We start from the raw sequence: 23,905 nt of genomic DNA, 5'->3' as shown, positions 1-23,905 counted from the left end.
TAGGGCTGGTGCATGTGTTTCCCGTATTGCAGCTCCTACCTTGTACTGTTTCATTGCTTACAGAACACAAACCTAGGAAAACCCTACGTTTTCTACCTATGCTATGTAATGTTTTCTAGGTGTGCTCCTTACCAATGTACAATTCTTGTATTTTTGTGTGGTTTTTATGACCGAGGATGTGTGGGGGTTTGTAAAATACTCTGGCCAGTTTGCAGAGAGGAAAGATGGCACCAGGCAGCCCGTGGCTTGCATTTGCATGGTTTGGGCAGCAAAAAATGGAAGATTATTAAATTCAGTTTGAGAACAGCTCCTGCGTTCCTCTTTATTTCCCTGTCTTACAAGTCCAAGACAAGCAGTCAGTCCCACTGGCTTCAGATTTATAGTCGCTGATTTTGCCTTGAAGGCCAAAATATGAGAAATGGTTAAACGCTCTTCCTCGCGCCTCAGGTACAAACAAAGATGAGAGGGCAATGGCAGTAATGTTTTGGGGTTTTCTGGTGCATTTCCACTTTTCTTTAGGGCATTCACTCAGATTAATTGCTGGAAAACTGCCTTCTCTCACTGCACGAAAAGTTTCATGCAGGGTCCTCGCTGCGCAGACTTCTGGCTGCAGGGGGAGTGCATTTTGGGCAGGATCAGAAGAGATGCACATGGATAGTTCTTTCAGATCCATGCATGCAATTTTCCAGAAAAAAAGGAGGTGCAAGAGCATGCAGAGGTCCTTCTCCGTCTGGCACACGCATATTTTCCCTTTTCAGTCAGGTGCAAATTTGTTCCCACACAGGCCGAGGCAATAAAGTGCAGGTGAAATCTGTGCATCCAAACTGGGCACCTCCACATCTCCCGGGCGCCCAATGCAATGTGTAAATGGGCTGAAACAGACACACTAGGGAGAAATTGGGCAGCCCTAGCACACCCTGGGCGCGGTTTACCAAAACGGACGCTTAATTTCCGAGTGAGCATTTTATCCCGCGGCAGCAAATTTACCAGCACAGTACACGCACCTACGGACACGGCCCGCATATTCCGCATCCAGAAAGTCTTTTTTTTAATCCAGGATTCTGCTTTCTGTAGTTCCTCCTATTTGTATCGCGATGATCGTAGCTAGGAGGAACCACAGAAAAGCAGTCGTTTTTAAGTAAACCTCTCGACATGCAGCAAGACTTATGCCTGCTCCAGGGTGAGCGTGAAATTTTACAGATTGAAAAGTGCACCTCAGGCGCGCGGCCATTTTCTGCATTGTGAGGTAACTGCTAATGGGCTCCTCTACATGGCATTTGCATGTGATTAATGCTATTAGCTACGCCTTGGTTTGGAGGCGCCGAGCCCCTTGTTGCATCGGGCGTTATGGACCTGTGTGCTCGTTAACCGGTGCAGACTTTATTGCGCTGGCCTCACAGAGCACCTCCCACCAAGTTAAGAGTGATCTCAGAGTAGTGCACCTCTCGTCTCTGAGCGGAGCTGGGGTCTAACCTGGTTTCTTTTGTAAGGTTAATCATGGGGAAGGACATTTTCAAAACCATTTGCCTTGGTAAACTGACCAGTCCTTCTTAGAGGAAGACAAAGGTGCATGGAGATTGTATTTTCAAATCACCATGCGTTACTTTCCACTGAAAAAAGCAAATGCAAAGCCTGTGGCTGAATTACCTGCAGGCCCTGCCCCTGGGTGGGGAGCTTGCTTTATAATATGCACCAATGGTGCCCTCTAGTGGGAAGACTGGGGCCACGCGCTCGATGTATAGCGAGGCTGCGTCCTGGGAGCACCATGGGCCGCACACCAGCGCCGGCCTACAACTTCCTGTGGGCTTGGAGGTGCATCCACCACTGCCCCGCGCCCTCCTAAGGGTGTGCGGGAGGCGGAAAGCCTACAGCAGCCTGGACTAGAGGAGACTACAAGATGTAGTTCTGACTGATACCCAAAGACGAGAGAGAGTGGATTTCTTGAGGGCTCAGCTTCTTATTTACTGGTCCTTTAAAAGGTTTTACAGCTTACACAGGCTCCTCCTCTCTCTTTGAAACAGCTAAATGTTAAACAAAAGAAAAGGGGAACTGGAAACAGCAGCAAGGAAAAAGCTTTTATTCTGCCATATACACAGGATTATTTTTCTCACTAATTACATTGTTTCCCCTTTCCATTTCATGCAGATGAAGCGTCTTCACATGGTGATTCCTGCAGGAGAATGAGGCGAGCGCCTGCCTCCGGCCTCACTCAGCCACTGGCAGGATTCGGCTCACACAGCACAACGCGATACAAAACATTATTCCACAAAGTTATAAAAAGGAGGCCACGAGAGCTGCTGCTTCCTAAAACCTCTCCACACTCCCCTGCCTTCCTTCTGCAAAGTGGCCACAGATCAGGCAGAGCTGCAAGGCTCCCATCTGGGTGCTCGCCTGATCCTGCACCTCCTGGTGGCGGCCGTGTACACAGCTCTGTACACATGGTTTCAAGGAGGAGCCTATGGGGGGCGTAAATAACTTTCTGCAGCCAGCAGAAGATGGGGACTTCTTATTCCTTACCTCTCACCTCTCCCCAGTTCACTAGACTCTTGGACCAGTAAAGGAAAAATACTTTTTGAAAGCAGGTTGGTCCCATCCGAAAGAAAAACGCACCGACCTCTGGCTCAGTACTTCACACACACACACACAAGTCTTTTTTGCCAAGGTTTCCCTGAACTATTAGAAAAACATTTTAAAATACAGTTTAAATATAGCCCAGATTCTGTCGCCGCGTGACCACGCGTGACCCTACAGATGCCCTGGGGCAGGAATGAGGAGAGAACCGCAGAAAACCATTCCTGGGACGGGTGCTGCTCCTTCACCCGTTAAGTGGAGCCTGCGGGAGTTGGAAACCGGCAAGAACCTGAGCTTCCCGGGGGGGGGACTCCACCATCAGAAGAGAGTCATCCTCCAAAGCCGCGAAGGGGATTGGGGTCCCCGTGCCTCTCTCAGTGAAACCAGACCCTCCCCCCTTCAGTTAACCTGAGGGCTCTTTCCTGAAACGAGTGAAGCAGGATGCGCAGTCCCCTCGCCGTTTCGGATGGGAGTTGTACAGGAGGGCAACGCTGGATCCCACGAAGCGTGGCAGACACTGCTCAGGATCCAGGAGGTGCCTTCTGCCTGCCGCTCTCCCTCGCTTTCTACAGGCCCTACAACCTAGAAAGTGGCCCTTTCCCGTTCCCAGAGAGACTGTGACGTCCCAGCTCATAAAGTAAGAGGTGGAGTTGAGGTCTGACTTTTTCAGTGATGGGTACAAGGCAAAAATAAAACCACAAAAAATTCCCCACTGTGTAAAAATGAGCAGCCCCCGGAAAGCAGCCCAAAGAGGCTGATGTGCAGATTTACAAGGCGACGGTTACTTTTCATTTCCACATCTGACTCGCTCCGAGGGTCTGGTTACCTCCCGGGGTACTTCCGGCTCCCATCGGCTGTCCATATCCTGCCATTCCAGTGGCACCATAAAAGTTTATCCCGGCCATGTGCTGGGTCATCTGGGGAGCAGTGAGAGAAGAGAGAGAGTCAGCCCAGAGCCTAACGTCTGCCCGGGATCCCCCAATGCTCAAACACTTGCCACGTTCTGGGGGAAGACCTCCAACACCAACCCGCTCTCAGTTACTGAAGCTCGCCACAGAGATCCGACTTTCCACCATGAAGCAAAGGCACGCAGAGCAGGTGCCGGTTTCTCATCCTTCTCACCAGGTGCAGGTCTTACCTGTGCGATGTTCCACTGAAGCTGCTGTGCCGGCTGCACGCCATACATGGGCTGTGGTGCCCCTCCCGTGCCAGCAACGTAAGGCGCCTGCATGCCAGACACGTACCCTGCCGGCACAGTTACTGGAGCTACCATCCCCGCGGCTGTTGGCTGCGTCATCAGACCAAGCGGAGGTGCCATCGTGCCCCCAGCCATGCCGCTGCCCGGTGCTAGTGCTGGGAAGCCGCTATAAGCTGCAGAGTACGCCATGTGTGTGGGAAGGATGAACATAGCACCTGGGAGGAAGCAGAGAGAAAGCCATTTCCTTCCGAGTCCCAGCAATAGTCATGCACATGGGGGGGGGGGGGGGGGGGGGGGGGGGGGGGGGGGGCCAGCGAGAGCCCTGCTCTGCGAGTGATGTACCTTGAGCCGGCGCCTGGGAGCCGTACAGGGAAAGAATGGAGTCTTTGCTCAGCTGCTTCTTCCCAGGGTCCTCAGCTTTGCCGCTGGCTTCAGGAAAGAGGTTGAGATTTTCAGGCACCGAGCTATTGCTTGTTCTCATTGGTGGCGAGTTAATGGCCTGGGTGAGGAAAGGGGACAGAGAAGAAACGTCAAGCTGGGCGCTTTCCCCCCAGACTGACAGACAGAGCTGCAGGCAGGAACCCGCGCTCATCTCCAGCCTTATCCCTTTCCCAGGGGATGTAACTACTTCCTTTCTCGGGCACAATGACAGCTATTGCCTCGCCAGAGAAGGAGCAGAGGGCCTGGACTTAGCGTGGGAGGCCATCGATGCGCAAGGCATCTCTGCTGAATGCAACGGGCCTGGCCTCACAATCAGATATACAAAGAGGATTAGAATAAGGGCCCAGCTGGGAGGCCAGGGGATCCGCAGGAAGGAGGCAGGGCATTAGCAACACAGACCTTCATCTTACCTGGCAGGAACTGGAGAGTGGGATGGGCGCTGTTGGTCCAAATAGATCCAGATCATTCTTTAAAGTGCTACTGGGCTTTCCGTTAGGGATGCTGCTGGCCACAGGGATATCTGACAAACAGAAAGGAACAATCGATCTGCCATGGGGAAACTGCAGGACCAGGCATAAGAGTTTCAGTAGCTTCCAGGGATCCGCGGTGCCTTACCCAGACCCAGCAGGTCCATCACTGGCTCTTCCAGCCTGGGCAGCTTTATCTGGGAGCTCTGCAGCTCCTCCTTCTTTTGTGGCTAAGAGAGATTAAAAACACATTCATTTCATGGTGGTTCATTTTCAAGAAAGCCGCAAACACACAGCAAAACGTTTTACCCTCATAGAAACTGGTTCTGCGGGCGTACGGTTCCTGAAAAGCTCCAGAATTAGGAACCTGGAAGGCTCCTACAGGCTGGGAACGAGCGGCCCGTTGGGGTGAGGCGCTGGCCCGCTGCCTGAACAACTACACGTCTGACAGGACTCTAAGGCTGCTCCGAGGCTTGGTTTAATGTGTAATAGCAGATCACCAGGACTGGCTACAAGAGGGCTCTGTTAGATGCTTGAAATGGCTAGGGTTTCGGGTTATATTTTATCATTGATTTTAGTTGTTTGTTGATTTTTTTTTTTTTTTTTACTCATTTTTATCCCATGTATTCTGATTTAAGGAATTTGTGTTTTATGAGTCATGTTATTTATTTTGATTTTAATTTTATGTTTGATTATATAGAATTGTGAACTGCTTAGATTTTATAAAATGCAGTATAGAAATCATTTTAAATAAAGAAATATCCTTGGATGGGGCATTTCCTGTCCTCGTGCCCATCCCCATCCAGGGCTGGGTCTTACCATTTTCACTTTTTCAAACACAACAGGGGTCTGTCTGTCCTCTGCTGCTGGCTTCCTTTTATCGTCTCTCCCCTTCTGCACAGGATCCAATAAGCAAGTGGGCACGGTGAGTCATGGAAGAGAAACACAAACACAGGCACGGTCGTTATCTGGAGAAATCATTCTGGGCCACCGGTTATTCACTCTGTGGTCACATTTTCATGTATCACACACCACAACTAAATCCAATTAGGGTTGCAGTGTTTCCTAGCTCTCACCCTCAGTGCAGCAACGTCCAGGCTCCTGTCCATGTATTTCTTCTTTTCATACTTATCTCGGATAAACGCTTCCGCTGCTCTGCAAGACCTGATTAAGGATTAATAGGCAGGAAGCACACAGCGGGGAATTGCTTCCGCAGGCCAGCATGCCTGGTTTGAGCTGGGATTCGGGGCAGTTTGTACCCTCTGCAAGGCTCACGAGAGCGGGTCATTCTACCTGGAAGCCGCAGGTCAGTTCTGAACTCAAGGACAACTGCGGTCCCTTAATAGCCTGGCACAGTGCAGTCTTCTGTACTGAAGGTCGCACATTCTGCCAGAACAAATGTGCTACTTTAAAATCCTGTCTCCAGTTCCCCTAATAAAAGGCTACTTCCCAAGCGCTGCCAGCATCACGCCAGCTCAGAACACAAAGGGTTACTCGTGCCACGCACGTTTCTACTGCGAAGCATGCTCAGAAGAACCTCGCATCAGCCAGGGCTGGAAAGGATACTGGTCCATCTGTGGATGGCGGAAGCTCTCGGGCAGATGAGCCTCATACAGCCGGTTTGCCTTCGCATTGCCCATCTCCTGCATGCACTGCAGAGGGAAAACACAGCTGCTAGACACGCACACTAACTGTCTCAGGTTGCAGCAGTGCCCCTCCCAACCTGTGTCCGACACGTGAACAAGACATGCGCACAGCACCGCCAGCTCACCTGGATCTGTTCCTGGGTCCACTGGTCCAGGTTCACAGATTTCACTCTGGAGATGTGAACCCCTAAGTTGCGGTGAATCCCAGCACAGCGGATGCAGACAAACACCCCGATGTTCCACGATGCCCATCTTGGCCCTGGAAAAATAGCAAAAGTGTACACCAGCTGCCTTATCACTCAATAATAGAAAGTATGGAATTATCTCAGGAGGGGACAACTGAAGAGGAACAAGACAAGCCACATTAAAAACACCGAAGTGTTCCGCAAGGTTCAGCTCTTCCCCTGGGCTCTTGGCTCTGACAGCATTGCAGGGGAAAGATGTCCTCCCTGTTCCCCAACGAATCAGTGAATAACCAGCAGTATGGAGATGATCAGCCAAGCCTTCTGAAGGCTGGTGCACCAGTGTTTGCACAACTGCACAGGATCACCAGGTGATGTTCCAAACTCAAAGGGTGCACTGCGTTCCCATCAGTGGAGCTCAGAGGCTTTGCAGTGATCTGGCCCTCAGCATGACTTGTTATGGGCAACCCTGTTATATCTGCCCCACGTTCTGCTGGCAGCAGGGCCGGTGCAAGGCAATCCTTTGGTCAGGCCTTACCCAGCACAGTGGTATCTGGCACAGCACTCACACTGGCAGAGGTTTGGCGCACTAGGCGACCGCCTAATGCAAGCACCGGCCTTGGCTGGCAACAGGGAAGCAAAAGAGAATTTCTCAGTCCGGTCTGATGCTGGCTGCATGGAAAAAGGAGCCCATGCAGCTGCTCCACGACGTCTCCGTTTACAGACAAATACTGCAGAGTGGAAGTGGAGCCCCATGCTCAGGATGTCACTGTCCAGGCATCCAGCCCTTCAAATCACGGCACTCAGGAAACTTGTATTGATTTTACACACAGCAAGAGGGGGAATTATCGGAGAAGATCTTGACTGCTCCAGCCTAGGACATTTACTTCTTTGCCACTTGAGTAGTTCTCCGAATTAAAAGATAAACAAATAAAATGCCAGTAGGCACTCAGGACATGCGCACCACACACTTGGGGGAAGGCGGAAATTAAATGAATGCACGTGTCATGTCATCTCCAAGGCGTGACGTCAGATCGCTGCCTCGCAGCCTTAAAACCTGGCAGTGACGCCTGGGAGTCGATCAGGGCCTGGCAGAGGACAGGGGCACGGAGAAGGCTCAGACCCAGAGAAATCCGCCTGGGATGCTTCTTTCACTCTGCCATGTCTAGGATAGGCCATGCTCAGATACTCCTTGCTGACAGTCCCGAGTTCTAATCCCGGCTTTAGCACTGCCAGGTTACTTTACCTGAATGGCTGACATCTTGTGCCTCCACCTTATAAACTGGGGCCCAGACTAGAGTATTTCCGTACTCTAGTCCAGGGTTAAAGTTACAGGCGGGAGCCTCTCCTCTACGTGCATGAGGGTAGGGCGTGACATCGCCCTACCCTCCTGACCTCTGTTGCTGGCAGGATACAGGGAGCTGCACCCAAGGACTGGAGTATTGGCAGAGAATGATTTGGCCCATGGAGATGCAGCGAGCCTGCTGTGGCTCTGTGTGTGTGGTGCCGGGGGGTGCACAAGAGGAAAACCCCACCTACGGTTTCTAAGAGAGAGCAGTGAAAGGCGGGATCCTCGCTGCCCAAGGACACCGGGGGAGAGGAACGCTGAAAGAGAAGAGGATTGGACGATGCACATCAAGGAACGCGGGAACCTAAATTCAGTTTAAAAAGTCCAATATTCTCCTTGAAGTACTGGAATTTCCCCTCCCCTCAGTGTTTCCGATTTAATTCCCCCACTATCTCCAAACTGCGTCAGCTTCTGCATACAGCTTCCTGTTTTAGGGCTCTGCTCGGTTTCCTTTCACAATCTGCATGAGGAAGCTTCAGGGCAGGCCAGCGTCTGCTGGGGCTACAGGGCCCTTCCCCGTCTGGTCCAGTTATCCTCCGGCTGGGAGGAAGGGAGGCTGAGATAGGAAAGGGCAGGCCAGAGTCTGCTGGGGCTACAGGGCCCTTCCCCGTCTGGTCCAGTTATCCTCCGGCTGGGAGGAAGGGAGGCTGAGATAGGAAAGGGCAGGCCAGCGTCTGCTGAGCCTACAGGGCCCTTCCCCGTCTGGTCCAGTTATCCTCCGGCTGGGAGGAAGGGAGGCTGAGATAGGAAAGGGCAGGCCAGCGTCTGCTGGGGCTACAGGGCCCTTCCCCGTCTGGTCCAGTTATCCTCCGGCTGGGAGGAAGGGAGGCTGAGATAGGAAAGGGCAGGCCAGCGTCTGCTGGAGCTACAGGGCCCTTCCCCGTCTGGTCCAGTTATCCTCCGGCTGGGAGGAAGGGAGGCTGAGATAGGAAAGGGCAGGCCAGAGTCTGCTGGGGCTACAGGGCCCTTCGCCGTCTGGTCCAGTTATCCTCCGGCTGGGAGGAAGGGAGGCTGAGATAGGAAAGGGCAGGCCAGAGTCTGCTGGGGCTACAGGGCCCTTCCCCGTCTGGTCCAGTTATCCTCCGGGTGGGAGGAAGGGAGGCTGAGATAGGCAAGGGCAGGCCAGCGTCTGCTGGGGCTACAGGGCCCTTCCCCGTCTGGTCCAGTTATCCTCCAGCTGGGAGGAAGGGAGGCTGAGATAGGAAAGGGCAGGCCAGCGTCTGCTGAGCCTACAGGGCCCTTCCCCGTCTGGTCCAGTTATCCTCCGGCTGGGAGGAAGGGAGGCTGAGATAGGAAAGGGCAGGCCAGCGTCTGCTGGGGCTACAGGGCCCTTCCCCATCTGGTCCAGTTATCCTCCAGCTGGGAGGAAGGGAGGCTGAGATAGGAAAGGGCAGGCCAGCGTCTGCTGGAGCTACAGGGCCCTTCCCCGTCTGGTCCAGTTATCCTCCGGCTGGGAGGAAGGGAGGCTGAGATAGGAAAGGGCAGGCCAGCGTCTGCTGAGCCTACAGGGCCCTTCCCCGTCTGGTCCAGTTATCCTCCGGCTGGGAGGAAGGGAGGCTGAGATAGGAAAGGGCAGGCCAGCGTCTGCTGGGGCTACAGGGCCCTTCCCCATCTGGTCCAGTTATCCTCCAGCTGGGAGGAAGGGAGGCTGAGATAGGAAAGGGCAGGCCAGCGTCTGCTGGAGCTACAGGGCCCTTCCCCGTCTGGTCCAGTTATCCTCCGGCTGGGAGGAAGGGAGGCTGAGATAGGAAAGGGCAGGCCAGAGTCTGCTGGGGCTACAGGGCCCTTCCCCGTCTGGTCCAGTTATCCTCCGGCTGGGAGGAAGGGAGGCTGAGATAGGAAAGGGCAGGCCAGCGTCTGCTGGGGCTACAGGGCCCTTCCCCGTCTGGTCCAGTTATCCTCCGGCTGGGAGGCTTAGTAGGTCTTTCTGGGTTGGTCAGTAATTTTTAGCTCTCAGCTCTTCAGCTTTGCAGAAAAAGACAAACCAACTGCTGTGCCTCTCTGGGATTTGAATTTGTAAGATAAACGCAAATCTTCCCAGGAATCAGGCACAGAGCAGCGATAGATACTCTGCCTCCAGAGACCGCTCATGTTTATGCACGAAGTCAGGAGATGCTGCAGTGTCGGCAGCTTCAGAGCATGGACTCTCCGAGGCCTCCCACATGAATCAGGCTGAACATCCAGAGGGTCTCCACATACCCGGGCTGTCCTGAGGCTGTGGGAAACCTGTCACTTACAGCCGACATCATCTGCCATTTCAGACGGAGTAAAAAATTCCACTCACCACCGTAGGACGATACATTTTTCTGCTACTGGCTTCAACCGAAAGGGCGGAGGGGAATCAGCAGAGTTAAAGTTTAAGTTCCCTCACAGTGGTACAGAACATAAGTTACGGGTCTCATAAGAAGTGCCGTGCTGGGTCAGACCAAGGTGCATCGAGCCCAGCATCCTGTCTCCGACAGTGACCAGTCCAGGTCCATAAAGGAAATGTAATCCTGCTACTCACTCCCAGGACAGTCTACCTACAGGGTGGAGTGGGACGGAGAGGGTAACCTGCACAGAGTGGCAATTACAACCTTGACCATCACGCTGGATGGACCATTTTGGTCTTATCTGTACCTGGGCTAATAACGCGTCGTGGATCATCATCACCTCCCGGTCCCATCTGAGATACAAAACTATTTGGACTTATCAAATTGTGAGGATTAAACCTTCATAGAGAAGATTTTGTATGTAATAAAATGATTTGAAAAGCTTCCTGTGCGAGATCGTGGTTCTGTCAATGTTTAACGTGCACATTGTAACCTTCACCCTTCGCCAAAATCCCTCCCCAAGGGAGGTGGGGCTACGCACATCACCTCCATCCAACGCATCCGTCCCCAGAGACGGAGAGCAAGCTTGCAGTCCAGATCAGAGACGTTACAGATTCCCAGGCATCTGATTTATAATTCACCCCCTAATGACTGAGAACGCCAGTGCCAACACTCCTCCTAAAACCCTGGTCCTGAGAATGGATCCGCTAAGCCCCCCACCCGTAAATACACATCCAGGGGGCTGCTAGCCGTTGCCTGTGATTTTCCACATAGCACTTCACTGCAAGACGTGAGTCATCTGGAGGGACAGCTGCAATGATTCAGTACAGAAACGTACTCTGAGCATCAGAGATGTGTGTGCAAAGGGTCACCAGACACGAGGCAGCAAATAAAACCAGCAGAGGCTGGAAGGGTTGCAGGGACTGTAACACCGCCCCCCAGGCAGCGTCTCTGGGGACCTCAGCTCTTCCGTCAGCAGATGATCCAGCAACACTGCCGTAGTGCCCGAGCGCCAGTATTCAGCGAAGATGCTCTACAGGTAGAGGAAAACCCATTCAAACACCACCCCACGCTTGGCGGGAAACGTACTTCAGTTTAGACTGATTATCACCATGGTTTAAGATGCAGCACTACTGGAAGTCCGTGCAGAGCGAAGCGTGCGCTACGTTTCAAATCCTGCCTCAACCAGTGAACGTGCTCACCCTTCCGGGCAGCCACAGTGCCCGCTGTCCGGTTCTGCCGACGCCACCCACCAGAAGCACTGCCTGCTGCAGACAGGAGGGAGGGGCAGCCCAGGGCTAGGCAGGGGATGCGTGGGAGAATCTGCTTAATATCGTTTTACTGTCCTGGCTTCTGTTCACCAAAATAAAGTCCGATACTTATCTGGAAAAATCATGGGCCCTGATAAAAAATGAAGGTCCCAGGTTATGTTAAAATGTATCCCATCTGCCACCGTGAGCAATAAACTGATTTCACCCTAATGTAGGCAGCAAGATCTGTGTATTCGTCACCTGCAGGGACAGATCGTGTCAGGTGCACACTCCCTGCCCTCCTGCTCCAGACCCACTTTCCACCGCCACCCCTCCACCATTAGCGGAGGACAGAGATCAAAGCAGAAGTTCACTCCCCGCTCCAGATCGGACATGACCAGAACTGGAAGGATCTCTTGAATAATACAAATATTAATTACCCATCAAACCAATGTAGATTATTTTTCGTGCCCATATTTATGCTGATCATCTGCCTGGTGCATCCTCAACGGCTGCTCTGCCATCCTAATCCGTTTTAGCTGCCGAGAGATAGCACACGTCTCCCTCCATACACGCCGGCTACCCCCACTGATACAGTAACACCCAAAACTCAAGCACTGAGCCAGGACAGGGGAATCATCTGTAATATTCAGTGTCAGTTTTAAGGAGAAACATGGAAGTGCAATGTCTTGCTCAAGCAGAGGAAGGGCAGGTCTGAGCACAGGGCGCTGCGACCATCGATACCGGCTCAGGTAGGACAACACCTCGTTTGTTCATGCAGCCTACGCACAGTCCCATTTTTATCCAGCACCAATACAGCCACTGAACCTTTCGATTCAAGAAATGAATAATTCACCTCTTTGAAAGGAAGGGCAGGCTCTGAGACTGTGCAAGGTCTTGGCAGAAGTGTGGCACTGCTCAGGAAGTAAAGATCAGGAGGAAACTAAACTCTGCTACCGCGATCCCAGATTCTCCTGGGGAAGAGAGAATCAGTAACCAAAGCATAGGGGGCATGAATACTGGCAGGATGGTCAGCCCGCTGGTTCCCTTATTCTTGGCTGTACTGATGAGCAGAATGATTGGTCAGCTGGCAGGACGGTTACATGGGAAGAATATCTGGCTGCCTATCGCTTGCTAACCTAGATACGAAAACCATAGGTGATCGCTTTGCCTAGTTAATTATTTGGCTGTTGGGCACTAAGGGAGTCATTTACTAAAGGTTTTCTCCCATTTTATGTCTATAAATGACCCCCTTAGTTTCCTAGCAATGACAGATGGCTGTCTTGATTGGAAGGGCATATGTTGCTGACTGGATAAAATAAAAAGGAGTTAGTCAGTCAGCTGGATTAGCAGATGGAGTCTGTGAGCAGAGTGGATTGGTTGCAAAGAGGGTTGGAAGGTTTATTACCTGGTTGGCTTAGTTACTGCAAGTGGTGAGCAGGTTGGGTTGCCTACTGGGAGGACTGGTGAACCAGTTTGGCTGCTTGCTGGCATGATCGGTTAGTTACTGGGGGAGCTGTTGAGCTGGTTGAATTGGTTGCTGGGACAATTAGTGAGCTGGTTGGGTTAATTATTGAGAGAGCTAGTGGCTTAGTTACTGGGTGGGTTGGTGAGATGGTTACTGGGAGGGCTGGTGAGCTGGTTGAGTTGATTGCTGGCACAGTTGATGACCTGATTTGGTTAGTAACTGGGAGAGATGTTGAGATGAGAGGCCTGGTGAGCTGTTCAGGTTAGTTATTGGCTGTACTGGTGAGCGGGTCAGGGGATTTACTGGGAGCACTGGTGATTGGGTCAGGTTAGTTACTGGGAGCACTGGCGAGGTCAGGTTAGTTATCAGGGAGCACTGGCAAGCAGGTCAGGTTAGTTACCAGGGAGGGGTGGTGAGCTGGTCAGATTGATTAATGGGTATACTGGTGAGCGGATCGGGTTACCGGGGGCACTGGTGAGCAGATCGGGTTAGTTACCGGGGGCACTGTTGAGCACGGATCAGGTTAGTTACACCGGGGGCACTGGTGAGCGGATCGGGGGACTTACTGGAAAGGGTGATTAGCTGGTCAGATTGATTAATGGGTATACTGGTGAGCGGATCGGGATAGTTACCGGGGGCACTGGTGAGCGGATCGGGGGACTTACTGGAAAGGGTGGTGAGCTGATCAGATTGATTAATGGGTATACTGGTGAGCGGATCGGGATAGTTACCGGGGGCACTGGTGAGCGGATCGGGGGACTTACTGGAAAGGGTGGTGAGCTGGTCAGATTGATTAATGGGTATACTGGTGAGTGGATCGGGTTATCGGGGGCACTGGTGAGCGGCACGGGTTAGTTACCGGGGGCACTGGTGAGCGGATCGGGTTAGTTACTGGAAAGGGTGGTTAGCTGGTCAGATTGATTAATGGGTATACTGGTGAGCGGCACGGGTTAGTTACCGGGGGCACTGGTGAGCGGCACGGGTTAGTTACCGGGGGTGAGCTGGTCAGATTGATTAATGGGTATACTGGTGAGTGGATCGGGTTATCGGGGGCACTGGTGAGCGGCACGGGTTAGTTACCGGGGGCACTGGTGAGCGGCACGGGTTAGTTACTGGAAAGGGTGGTTAGCTGGTCAGATTGATTAATGGGTATACTGGTGAGCGGCACGGGTTAGTTACCGGGGGCACTGGTGAGCGGCACGGGTTAGTTACCGGGGGTGAGCTGGTCAGATTGATTAATGGGTATACTGGTGAGTGGATCGGGTTATCGGGGGCACTGGTGAGCGGCACGGGTTGGTTACCGGGGGCACTGGTGAGCGGCACGGGTTAGTTACCGGGGGCACTGGTGAGCGGATCGGGTTAGTTACTGGAAAGGGTGGTTAGCTGGTCAGATTGATTAATGGGTATACTGGTGAGCGGCACGGGTTAGTTACCGGGGGCACTGGTGAGCGGCACGGGTTAGTTACCGGGGGTGAGCTGGTCAGATTGATTAATGGGTATACTGGTGAGTGGATCGGGTTATCGGGGGCACTGGTGAGCGGCACGGGTTAGTTACCGGGGGCACTGGTGAGTGGCACGGGTTAGTTACTGGAAAGGGTGGTTAGCTGGTCAGATTGATTAATGGGTATACTGGTGAGTGGATCGGGTTATCGGGGGCACTGGTGAGCGGCACGGGTTAGTTACCGGGGGCACTGGTGAGCGGCACGGGTTAGTTACCGGGGGTGAGCTGGTCAGATTGATTAATGGGTATACTGGTGAGTGGATCGGGTTATCGGGGGCACTGGTGAGCGGCACGGGTTAGTTACCGGGGGCACTGGTGAGCGGCACGGGTTAGTTACCGGGGGCACTGGTGAGCGGATCGGGTTAGTTACTGGAAAGGGTGGTTAGCTGGTCAGATTGATTAATGGGTATACTGGTGAGCGGCACGGGTTAGTTACCGGGGGCACTGGTGAGCGGCACGGGTTAGTTACCGGGGGTGAGCTGGTCAGATTGATTAATGGGTATACTGGTGAGTGGATCGGGTTATCGGGGGCACTGGTGAGCGGCACGGGTTAGTTACCGGGGGCACTGGTGAGCGGCACGGGTTAGTTACTGGAAAGGGTGGTTAGCTGGTCAGATTGATTAATGGGTATACTGGTGAGTGGATCGGGTTATCGGGGGCACTGGTGAGCGGCACGGGTTAGTTACCGGGGGCACTGGTGAGCGGCTCGGGTTAGTTACCGGGGGTGAGCGGCTCGGGGGTCTTATTGGGAGGGCTGCTTACCCTTTGCCCGGCAGTCGGCGCAGTACTTGTTCTCCTCTTGCTGCAGCAGGCTGGACAGCACGGCCTGGTACCGGTCCACATCCCGCACCGACTTCCCGGTCATGGCTGGAAGGCGCCCGGGGGCCGCGGCTCCGTGTCGCACCGGCAGGGAGGCCGCGCTCGCGCTCCGTCTCCAGGCAGCGGCGGCTTCGGGCCCCTCCGGCTTCCGGCTTCTTCCTTCCTCCAAGCCCAAACCGCGGCACCCGAGTTTCCGCGTCCGGAGGCCCCGCCTCTCAGGAACCAAACGTCACTGCCCCGCCACCAATCGGAGGAGAGGGAGGCGGGGCGCCGTCCGGCTGCACAAGCATGAATGGAAGGTCACGTGGGGCGCTGGTCAAGACGGGGTTGGCTCGTGGCAGGGTGTGCGCACATCTTCGCCGTGGGGTGGTGCTGCTGTGCGGATCGTCCGCAGCTACCTCTCGCCCCGCCCCGTGCAGGCAGTGCTCTGATTCGTGCAGCAGCGCTGTATGTGAGGAAAGCACGAACGGTGACCTCGGGAACGGTGATCTCTAAAATGCGGCAAGCTTTTTATTTACTTATTTATTTGGATTTATTACCTGCCTTTCTGCATACAAATGTCATCCAGGCAAGGGGGTACAACATATCAGAATAGTAACATATACTAAGGAACTGATAGATGTAGCAGATTACCAGCTCTAGTCTGAAGAGCAGGATGTCCAGGAGGACTAAACTCAGTAGAAGAATAATGTGAGCAGCTCTTTTCTGCCATCGGATCTGTATCCTATCTCCCCTGCACCTCCTCCCTTTCAAGTATACATATTCACATCCTTCAGCCTCTCCTCCTAAGTCTTCTCATACAGACCGCTCACCATTTGGTCGCCCTTCTCTGTCCTTTTTGAGAAATGGTCTCCAGAACTGAACAGAATACTCCTGGTGAGGCCTCACCAAGGGCTTGTACAAAGGGATTATCACCTTCTTTTTCTTACTGGTTATTCCTCTCTCTATGCAGCCCAGCATTCTTCTAGCTTTAGCTATTGCCTTGTTACACTGCTTCGCCATCTTCAGATAGCCAGACTCTTATCATCACCCCAAGATCCCTCTCTTGGTCTGTGAACATCAGTGTTTCACGTCCCATTATATACAGCTATTTCAGATTACCACAGCCCAGATGCATGACTCTCTGCTTTTTGGTGTTCCCTTTTCCATATCATTTATAAATATATTAAAAAGCACCAGTTCCAGTACAGATCCTTAAGGCACTTCACTGTTTACCATTCTCTGCTGTGAAAATTCCTACTCTCTGGTTTTCAATCTTTTAACCAGTTTTCAATCCATAAAAGGACACTGCCCCCATCCCATGAATTTTTTAAATTTTCTTCAGAAGCCTCTTATGGGGGACTTTGTCAAACACTTTCTGAAAATCCAAGTACACTGCATCTACCAGTTCCCCTTTTATCCACCTGTTTAGGTAGAAAGCTGAAATCCAGAACCTCCAGGGTAGCATTCTCTGAAATGCTCCCTGTTCCACGCGCAGGTCCCCAGAGGCAGGCAGAGCTCCGGAGTCTCAATGCGTGGATGAGACGATGGTGCAAGGAGAGGGATTTAGTTTGTAAGGAACTGGGGAACCTTTTGGGGAAGGGGAACATATTCTGAAAGAATGGGCTCCACCTTAACCTGAATGGATCCAGGCTGCTGGGGCAAATATTTTAAAAGGAGAAAGAGCAGCTTTTAAACATCTAGTTGGGGGGAAGTTGAGAGTCGCTCAGCAGTTCATGGTTCAGAGGGCGGTATCTTCAAAGGAGCTAGGGCCAGGGGCGGATTCCTGATGACGACCGGCCCAGGGATTCGCCGCACCTGAAAATTGGAGGGTGGCTGTATGACGCTGATCTTTAAAAAGGCTCCAGAGGTGATCTGATAAACTATTGACCAATGAGTCTGACTTCAGTGGCGGGAAAAATCATAGAAACTATTCTAAAGAATAAAATCACAGAACATATAGATAGACATGATTTAATGGGACACAGCCAGCATGGATTTACACAAGGGAAGTCTTGCCTCACCAGTCTGCTACTTCAGTTTGTTTAAACTCAAAAAATTCTGGGGCGGCTTACTTGCATTGAAGTGAAAGAACGCAGCGCTAAGTTTGCTTCTTACAAATGTTAAATCCTGTTTGACAAATACAGCAATAATGCAACCTCATAAAACCCATGCCTAGCATGGTGAGGGTTAATGCGCTGCCTGCACATCACCTCTAACCCAGTGTGGGAACAGAGAGATAAGACTGTTTACACATTCTGTGACAACACTAATTTCCATGGATTTATAAGGAGGCTGAGAAAAACTGCATGATGTCACTACATGTCACTCATGAGACAATCAATGATGGACAACATCGCCATGTCTTCTATCCCACAAAACATTCACCCAGTAACAACAAAACATATCAATTTGGTTTAATTGTGAAAAGCTAAATGTAAGAAGTTATGGAGGAATGGGTGCAGCCACTTCTGGGGTGTGCAGTACTGTGCACAATAGTTTCTAAAGAGAAGAAAGAAAAGGAGAAAAACAGAAGAATGGCTCAGCACCAAGCTGCTATTCTGTACAAGATATAGAGAAATAGAAGATCCTTAAGTAACAAAAAGTACAATCAGAGACCAAGAAAATGTAAAACGTAAGATTAATTCACTCATTTACAGTTTGATTGTATTTCTCTCCAACTTTTATTATTATTTTCTTATTTTTGTTTTTAGGTATTTATTTATTTTCATGCAAAGATTTGACATTTAAATTATGCTATTTTATTACTTTTCTATTATTATTTTTCATTATATTGTAAACCATTTTGGTCAATACATATTGTTAAGACGGTATAGAAATATTTTTAAATAAATAAAGAACTAGTCCCAGTTCCAGGTGCTCCTGAGGTGCTACCTGGACATATTACATCCTGGGAACTCTATTTTTCTACTTTTTCTCCTTGGCATAATGCAAGTATTAGGAAGATTGTACCCAGCAGCCCTGGCTTATGAATGAGGTTCATGCCTGCCATGGTCTGCACAAGATAAACCTATCTGCTGTTACTCATTCACATATGAGGAAATGAGGCAGAGCTGGGATTAGAACCTGTGCTCAGAGCACTGTCCCCCGCCAGCGGTCCTAATTGCATTTGTAAACAGAAGCATTTGGCTTCCAGCTGAGCCACAGCCATGATCTCCTTCCTTCTGGCAGTATTGCAGTGCACTCTAGAGGTATAGAGCATGCACAGGGAACAGAAAATACAGGAAAGTCTGCACATTGGGGTAAGCCTAGTAATATAGTGAATGAAGGCAGATAAAGACCAAGTGGGCCATCCAGTCTGCCCAGCTGAGATTCTTCCTCTCGCTCCCCCAACCCCTAACCCACCCCAGGATTTAACTGATCTCTCGGCCTTCAAGTATGTGCAAACCTTTACAGAGCTGGCCTAGCAGGGCATCTCAGGCCTTGCTGTATTCCAATACGTAACGCAGCACCCAGAGGCCCCTTTCTGTATCTTCTTACCAAATTTTGTAAGAGTTCCCTCAGCCACTAAGATGACCGAGGCTGGTGTCTGGCCTTCGCATGCTGACTGATGTTTGGGTGCAGGTTACCCCGGTCGCTGCAGCTGAGCCTCTGCTGGTTAGCGTTATAACAGAGCCATTGTTTTTTTCCTAATTTCCACATTTCATATGCCATTATATCAAAAGTCATGTGACCAAATAAGGAATTAGAGTCTTTGGTGGAATTTGCATGCACAGAATGTAGTAAATGTGATGTCATTTCCAGCTGTGATCCAGCGGTGTGCTGCTGATGGCAGCCCTAATGCAGGCAGCAGTGAAGCCAGAGCTTGTCATCAGTGGCCGGAGGTTACTCTTTGGCAGGATCCTGAGTAAATACCCCCACGGTGTCCATGCACAGGAGGGGAGCCTTTTTAATGGAAAGGAGGCTGTAGAACGAGGGGTGGAAGGGGGTAGACTCGGGAGTAATCTTAGGAAATATTTCTTTACAGAGAGGGTGGTGGATGCATGGAAGTGATGGAGACAAGGACAGGATCTGAGTTCAGGAATAAAGAGAGGGGATCTCCGAGGGAGAGGAGGAGATGGGAATGGGCCGTGTGGTCTTTAATCTGCCACGGTGATCCATGTTTCTGTAATAAAGAGGGCTTTTGTGCTAAGCCCTGCCTTCCTAGCCCCCAGGGGCTCTGTGCTGTACTGAGAGAGCTGCTGCATATTCATGAGCTGGGCCTGCCTCCTGCCTGGCTCTGGCAGGGAGTTCTCCTTGGGGGTCTTTGTGTTAGGGGGCAGGGCTGATCCTTCCTGCAAGCCAGGCTTGGATTGCCAGGGCTGAGCAGAGCAGACGGCCTCCGGCTGGCAAGGCATCCTCAGCATGGCTTGCTCATCCTGCATCCTCAGGCTGACTCTGCTTGCACAGCTCGCCTGCCTCTCACTGCCTCAGATTGTAAGTTTGCACCTCCTCTGTTTCTGCTGGAAGTGTAGCTTGGTCTCTATCCTTGTTAAATCTCAGGACACGGCTCCTCAGGTTTCTGGGTGCAGAGGGGCCACTTCTGATCCTCCACTCTCTACTGACTCTTGCTTTTTTTTCAGGTATCTCTGAAATAAGTCATTTTGCTGCAGTTTCAGCCACCCTTTCACAGCAGCCCTGTGCTGGCTGGAGCTGACCCCGCTTTATGCTTGGTGCAGTGGGAGACGATTGCTCTGCACTGTAGGAGGGCACCGTGCTTTGTGTCCGGGAGCAGTGAGGAAAGGCTGGGGCAGGACCCTGCACTGTGAGGCTGCTGGTGTCTCACCTGGGCTACACTGCAATTTGGGGCTTCCCTAAGATTGATGGAGGTCGGCTGTGATGCCCCCCTTCCCCTCCCCCACCGCGGGGCACTCACTGACCCACATAGAAACCCCACCTGGGAAGTACAAAGGCCGCTCTGTTCCTGGTCCCTGCCGAAGCAGGAAATCTGGTTTTACAAGCCACTGCAGTCTGGCTGTCAAGGGCTGAATGTCTATAAATTGACAAAAGTTTCTATGAAGCCTGCTTTGTTGGGCTTCTCTTCCTGAATGGACAGGAAAGGCAGCTCCTTAGATGTCTCTGGATCAGGAATTTGCCCTCGGCCCCTCATGGCACTGTTCTGTGCAGAAGGGCGGCCTGCACCGGGTGCTTTCTGCTGTTCCCTCTTTACAACTTCAAATGCCTCCGGGAAGGAGCTCTGCCAGTGCTGTCTGTCCTTCCCTACACCACTGGCTTTCCCCCTCTCATTCATAGAAGATTAGCATGAGGGGTGGACGCAGCAGCAATTCTTCACGGAAAGAATAGTGGATGCATGGAACGACCTAGAGAGTTCCAGGAAGCACAGGATCAGCACAGAGGATCCCTAGTGGCCAGGAAGACAGGGAACGCCAGAGAGCAACTGAGGGGTCCCAACAAGCAAAGTGAGCAAACTGATCCTTTTCAGCCCCCAGATCCCTGGAGAAGCCTCGTGCAGAGTCTGAGGGATGCTAGAAAGTTGCCAGGCAGGTCCTGCACGTTCCCCTCACTTATCTTTTCCCTTCTTCTCTCCTTAGACAGGTCCACCAGGTGAACCAGGACCACCGGGTCCCCCAGGAGTTCCAGGGTCCGATGGCATTGACGTGAGTACACAGTGAGCTTGGACAAAGAGCGTCTTTGTGTGGGTCGCTGCCCGCCCCTTCGGGATGGCAGGGACAAGGCCTCAGTTTCCTGCTACAGCCAGCAGGGGGCGCTGGTCCGCAGTCTGCTGGCATTGCAAGCCTCCAGCACGGACCAGCAGTGGCCACTGGCCAGCAGGTAGCCAGAGCCCAAGCCCAGCCAGCGTGAGTCAGACTTCAGAACAATGGCAAAAGGAAATGAAAAGCAAAGCACAAAAACAGCCCATGATAGGAAGGGGCAGGGACGTCCAGAGCTTTCCTTACTGGGGGCAGCTTTAAGATGAAAACAGACGGTTCCAAACTTTATTTGTTTTATTTATTTAACGTCTTTTGTATACCGTCATTCGGTTTCGCCATCAGAACGGTTTATACAAGGGGTAAATTATTGTATTACTGAGCAGAGAATGGGGGGAGGAGGGGGTGGATATTTTCACCTGGAGTGGACGCAGTGAGACAGAAGAGAGCTCATTTGCATGTCTGGGCACTGGCCAATGGATGTAGCAGTATCCGATGACATCACAAAGCCACCATCCTGTCATTCAATAAGGCAAGCCGCGACCCCTGAGTGGCAGCGAGGGTTGACTAAACTACGTATCCCATGCACGGGCACAGCTGCGTCTGGCGCTGTCTGCTGCTCTTGTGCACGTTCTTATTACAGCAGCTGCTTTGTTGAAGGCTCCCCGTTCTTTCCCACTGTTCCCATCTGGGCAGATGTGCAGGTAGCCCTCTGCGTGTCTCTGGGAGCTGCTGTGGCAGATGTGCAGGTAGCCCTCTGCGTGTCTCTGAGAGCTGCTGTGGCAGATGTGCAGGTAGCTCTCTGCGTGTCTCTGAGAGCTGCTGTGGCAGATGTGCAGGTAGCCCTCTGCGTGTCTCTGGGAGCTGCTGTGGCAGATGTGCAGGTAGCCCTCTGCGTGTCTCTGAGAGCTGCTGTGGCAGATGTGCAGGTAGCCCTCTGCGTGTCTCTGGGAGCTGCTGTGGCAGATGTGCAGGGAGCCCTCTGCGTGTCTCTGAGAGCTGCTGTGGCAGATGTGCAGGTAGCCCTCTGCGTGTCTCTGGGAGCTGCTGTGGCAGATGTGCAGGGAGCCCTCTGCGTGTCTCTGGGAGCTGCTGTGGCTAAGGGCTGTCCAATATTTTCCCTTCTGTCTGTGACCTTCAGCATGAACTCTGTTCTCAAATCCCAGCCTTTTCACTCCAGGTCGCCCAGTCTGGAATTCATTTTTTAAATGCCTGCCCCACAGGATCATGGTACCTGTAGTTTGTCACAGTGTTGGCCCTTTCTCAACATTAAAGGATGCATTTCTTACCTTTTTTTTCCCAGCGTCTTTTCATCTGCTTGTCACCTTTAGGGATGGTGCTTTCGTTTTGAAACAACAAGAAAACATCAGTGAAGTAAATTATTTCATTTCGTGTTGTTTCAAAACAAAACAAAAATCCTCTAACGATATTTCATTTTGTTTTCTTTCGGTTTTGCATTTTTAGAGTGCACAGTTTGCAAACAACTCACACTAAAAATGCAAAACAAAGCAAAATGACATATTAGCCCACACAGAAAAGAGAAACTAACCCCCTCCCCTCTGAATGACATGAACAGATGTTGGTGAGCCAGCCCAGCCCCCTGTACACAGGGCTGCAGAATGATGCAGGCAGAGCTCATTTAACACCAAAAGGGACTGCAATAGCACACGTTTGAAACCGCCGGTCATCAAGACTTCAACCATGTCTTCTGTGCATCTTTCGCCTACATTCATAATTCATTCTTCTTTTTAAAATCTACCCAGCGTATAACATTTAATTAGTAAATGAGTGCTAAAGCCGAGGAACCCCACAACGGATCCTATACACACAAGCAATGTGCCAGTGCGTCTGAGCATGGTAACAGGAGCGGGATCACTCCCTGACCCACCCAGACGGACGGAGGGACAGCGCTCACTTTCGCACTGCTATTATGGCTGCAGTCAGAGATCCTCCGCTTGTCCCAGCGCTTCACTTCCAAGTTGCATCCCTGCGTTACTCCACAGTCCCCCTCTCTCTCACCCGATGTCCTTCCCTGGGCCAAAATGCATGCTGATCTCTCTACCCACAGCTGGGCTTTTTGGAGTAAATTTTATGGACCTTTCTTTCACTTTATTCTGTTTTCTAAATGTGTTTGTTGCCTTCTCTGAGCCTTTCTATTGGTTAGGACCCAATGGCGTTTACATTAGGGTTAGGTTCAGGGCTGAAATTCTCACAGACTATATCCAGGAACCCCTCTCTCCCCCTGCAGCAGCCCCACACAGACCCTCTGAAGCTGTCTGCTGCTCCTGTGCTCTGCCAGGCACGGGGCCACTGCTTGCTCTCCCGGTTCTGGCCCTGCCTAGCCTGTCTGATGGTGCTACCCAGGCTCCGACAGGCTGTCTTTGCTTCTGGGCTGGCACTGCCCACTATTTTCCAAAGGAATTGTCCCTGACTAGATCCCCCAGGAGAAATGTTTACTTCTGGGATGCAGAGGTGCACTTCAGCCCTGTTCCTTCACAGCTGTGCATCCTTGGAGGTGAGAAGAAGCTCTCGCCAGGATTCTGGTGCAGCGCTGCTTTTGTTACTCAGCAAAATTCCTGCAAATGTTTCCATATAGTTTTTATATACCGATGTTCCTGTATAATATAGGACACTGTATAGGACACTGTATGCTTCCAGCTCAGATTAATTATGTAACTTGACCCACGTTAGTGCTGAACACCAAATCCTAATTTTCCCTTCTTCTCTCCTGCAGGGTGAGAGTGGCCCTCTCGGGCCTCCCGGTCCAGCAGTAAGTACTCTGCTTCTTTGACCCTCCAGAACCTTTCCTCTTCCATGCTTGTATAGCTTACATCTGTTTCTCTTTGCAATGTCTCTTGAAAGGGTCCAAGGGGAGAGCCGGGCCAGCCAGGCCCTGACGGAGCTGCTGGGAAGCCAGGACTGGAAGTAAGACACAAGCTCTTCTTTAATGTAAAATGTTCTCCTGCTTAGCACAGCTCTCAGAGACAGAGGCCGATAGCTTTGCACTGCGACTCAGACCAGGACATCACCAGCGTCTCTCTCATTTCCTGGAGT

At 51.7% G+C, this 23,905-nt stretch overlaps 2 protein-coding genes across 4 annotated transcripts in view; one reads left to right on the top strand and one right to left on the bottom strand.

Annotated features, from left to right (window-relative positions):
• Window positions 1–2,056: 2,056 nt before the first annotated feature.
• On the bottom strand, window positions 2,057–15,416 carry SMAP2 (small ArfGAP2). Its single transcript, XM_029571203.1, has 10 exons — window positions 15,147–15,416; window positions 6,449–6,582; window positions 6,244–6,329; window positions 5,754–5,832; window positions 5,497–5,571; window positions 4,826–4,907; window positions 4,621–4,730; window positions 4,112–4,268; window positions 3,710–3,984; window positions 2,057–3,488 (listed from the first exon to the last, which is right to left on the bottom strand). Exons 1-10 carry the CDS (start codon window positions 15,247–15,249, stop codon window positions 3,360–3,362), a joined length of 1,230 nt encoding a protein of 409 aa, XP_029427063.1. The 5' UTR covers window positions 15,250–15,416; the 3' UTR covers window positions 2,057–3,359.
• Window positions 15,417–19,497: 4,081 nt separating this feature from the next.
• The window catches only part of COL9A2 (collagen type IX alpha 2 chain), a 54,254-nt gene continuing 49,846 nt past the window's right edge, over window positions 19,498–23,905 (top strand). For 2 of the 3 annotated variants that reach the window (XM_029571539.1, XM_029571541.1), the window contains exons 1-4: window positions 19,498–19,619; window positions 20,735–20,800; window positions 23,586–23,621; window positions 23,714–23,776. In XM_029571539.1, the coding sequence (XP_029427399.1) occupies window positions 19,548–19,619; window positions 20,735–20,800; window positions 23,586–23,621; window positions 23,714–23,776 (237 nt within the window). In that variant the 5' untranslated portion in view covers window positions 19,498–19,547. The remainder of the gene's footprint in view (window positions 19,620–20,734; window positions 20,801–23,585; window positions 23,622–23,713; window positions 23,777–23,905) is intronic. The other variant, XM_029571540.1, reaches the window with a different exon arrangement.

This window comes from Rhinatrema bivittatum, chromosome 11 (genome assembly GCF_901001135.1).
Source record: "Rhinatrema bivittatum chromosome 11, aRhiBiv1.1, whole genome shotgun sequence".
NCBI lineage: Eukaryota > Metazoa > Chordata > Amphibia > Gymnophiona > Rhinatrematidae > Rhinatrema > Rhinatrema bivittatum.
The sequence above is the reverse complement of the archived record's forward strand: the minus strand, read 5'-3'. Positions and strand labels throughout refer to the sequence as shown.

Bases quoted from the DNA above. Each gene is read 5' to 3' on its own strand.
- SMAP2 (XM_029571203.1), bottom strand. From the start codon at position 15,249: ATGACCGGGAAGTCGGTGCGGGATGTGGACCGGTACCAGGCCGTGCTG. The intron at 5,833-6,243 runs GTATCCTTTCCA...CAGGTCTTGCAG, and splicing joins CGCCATCCACAGATGGACCA to AGCAGCGGAAGCGTTTATCC. The intron at 4,269-4,620 runs GTAAGATGAAGG...TTCCTCACCCAG, and splicing joins CACTCTCCAGTTCCTGCCAG to GCCATTAACTCGCCACCAAT.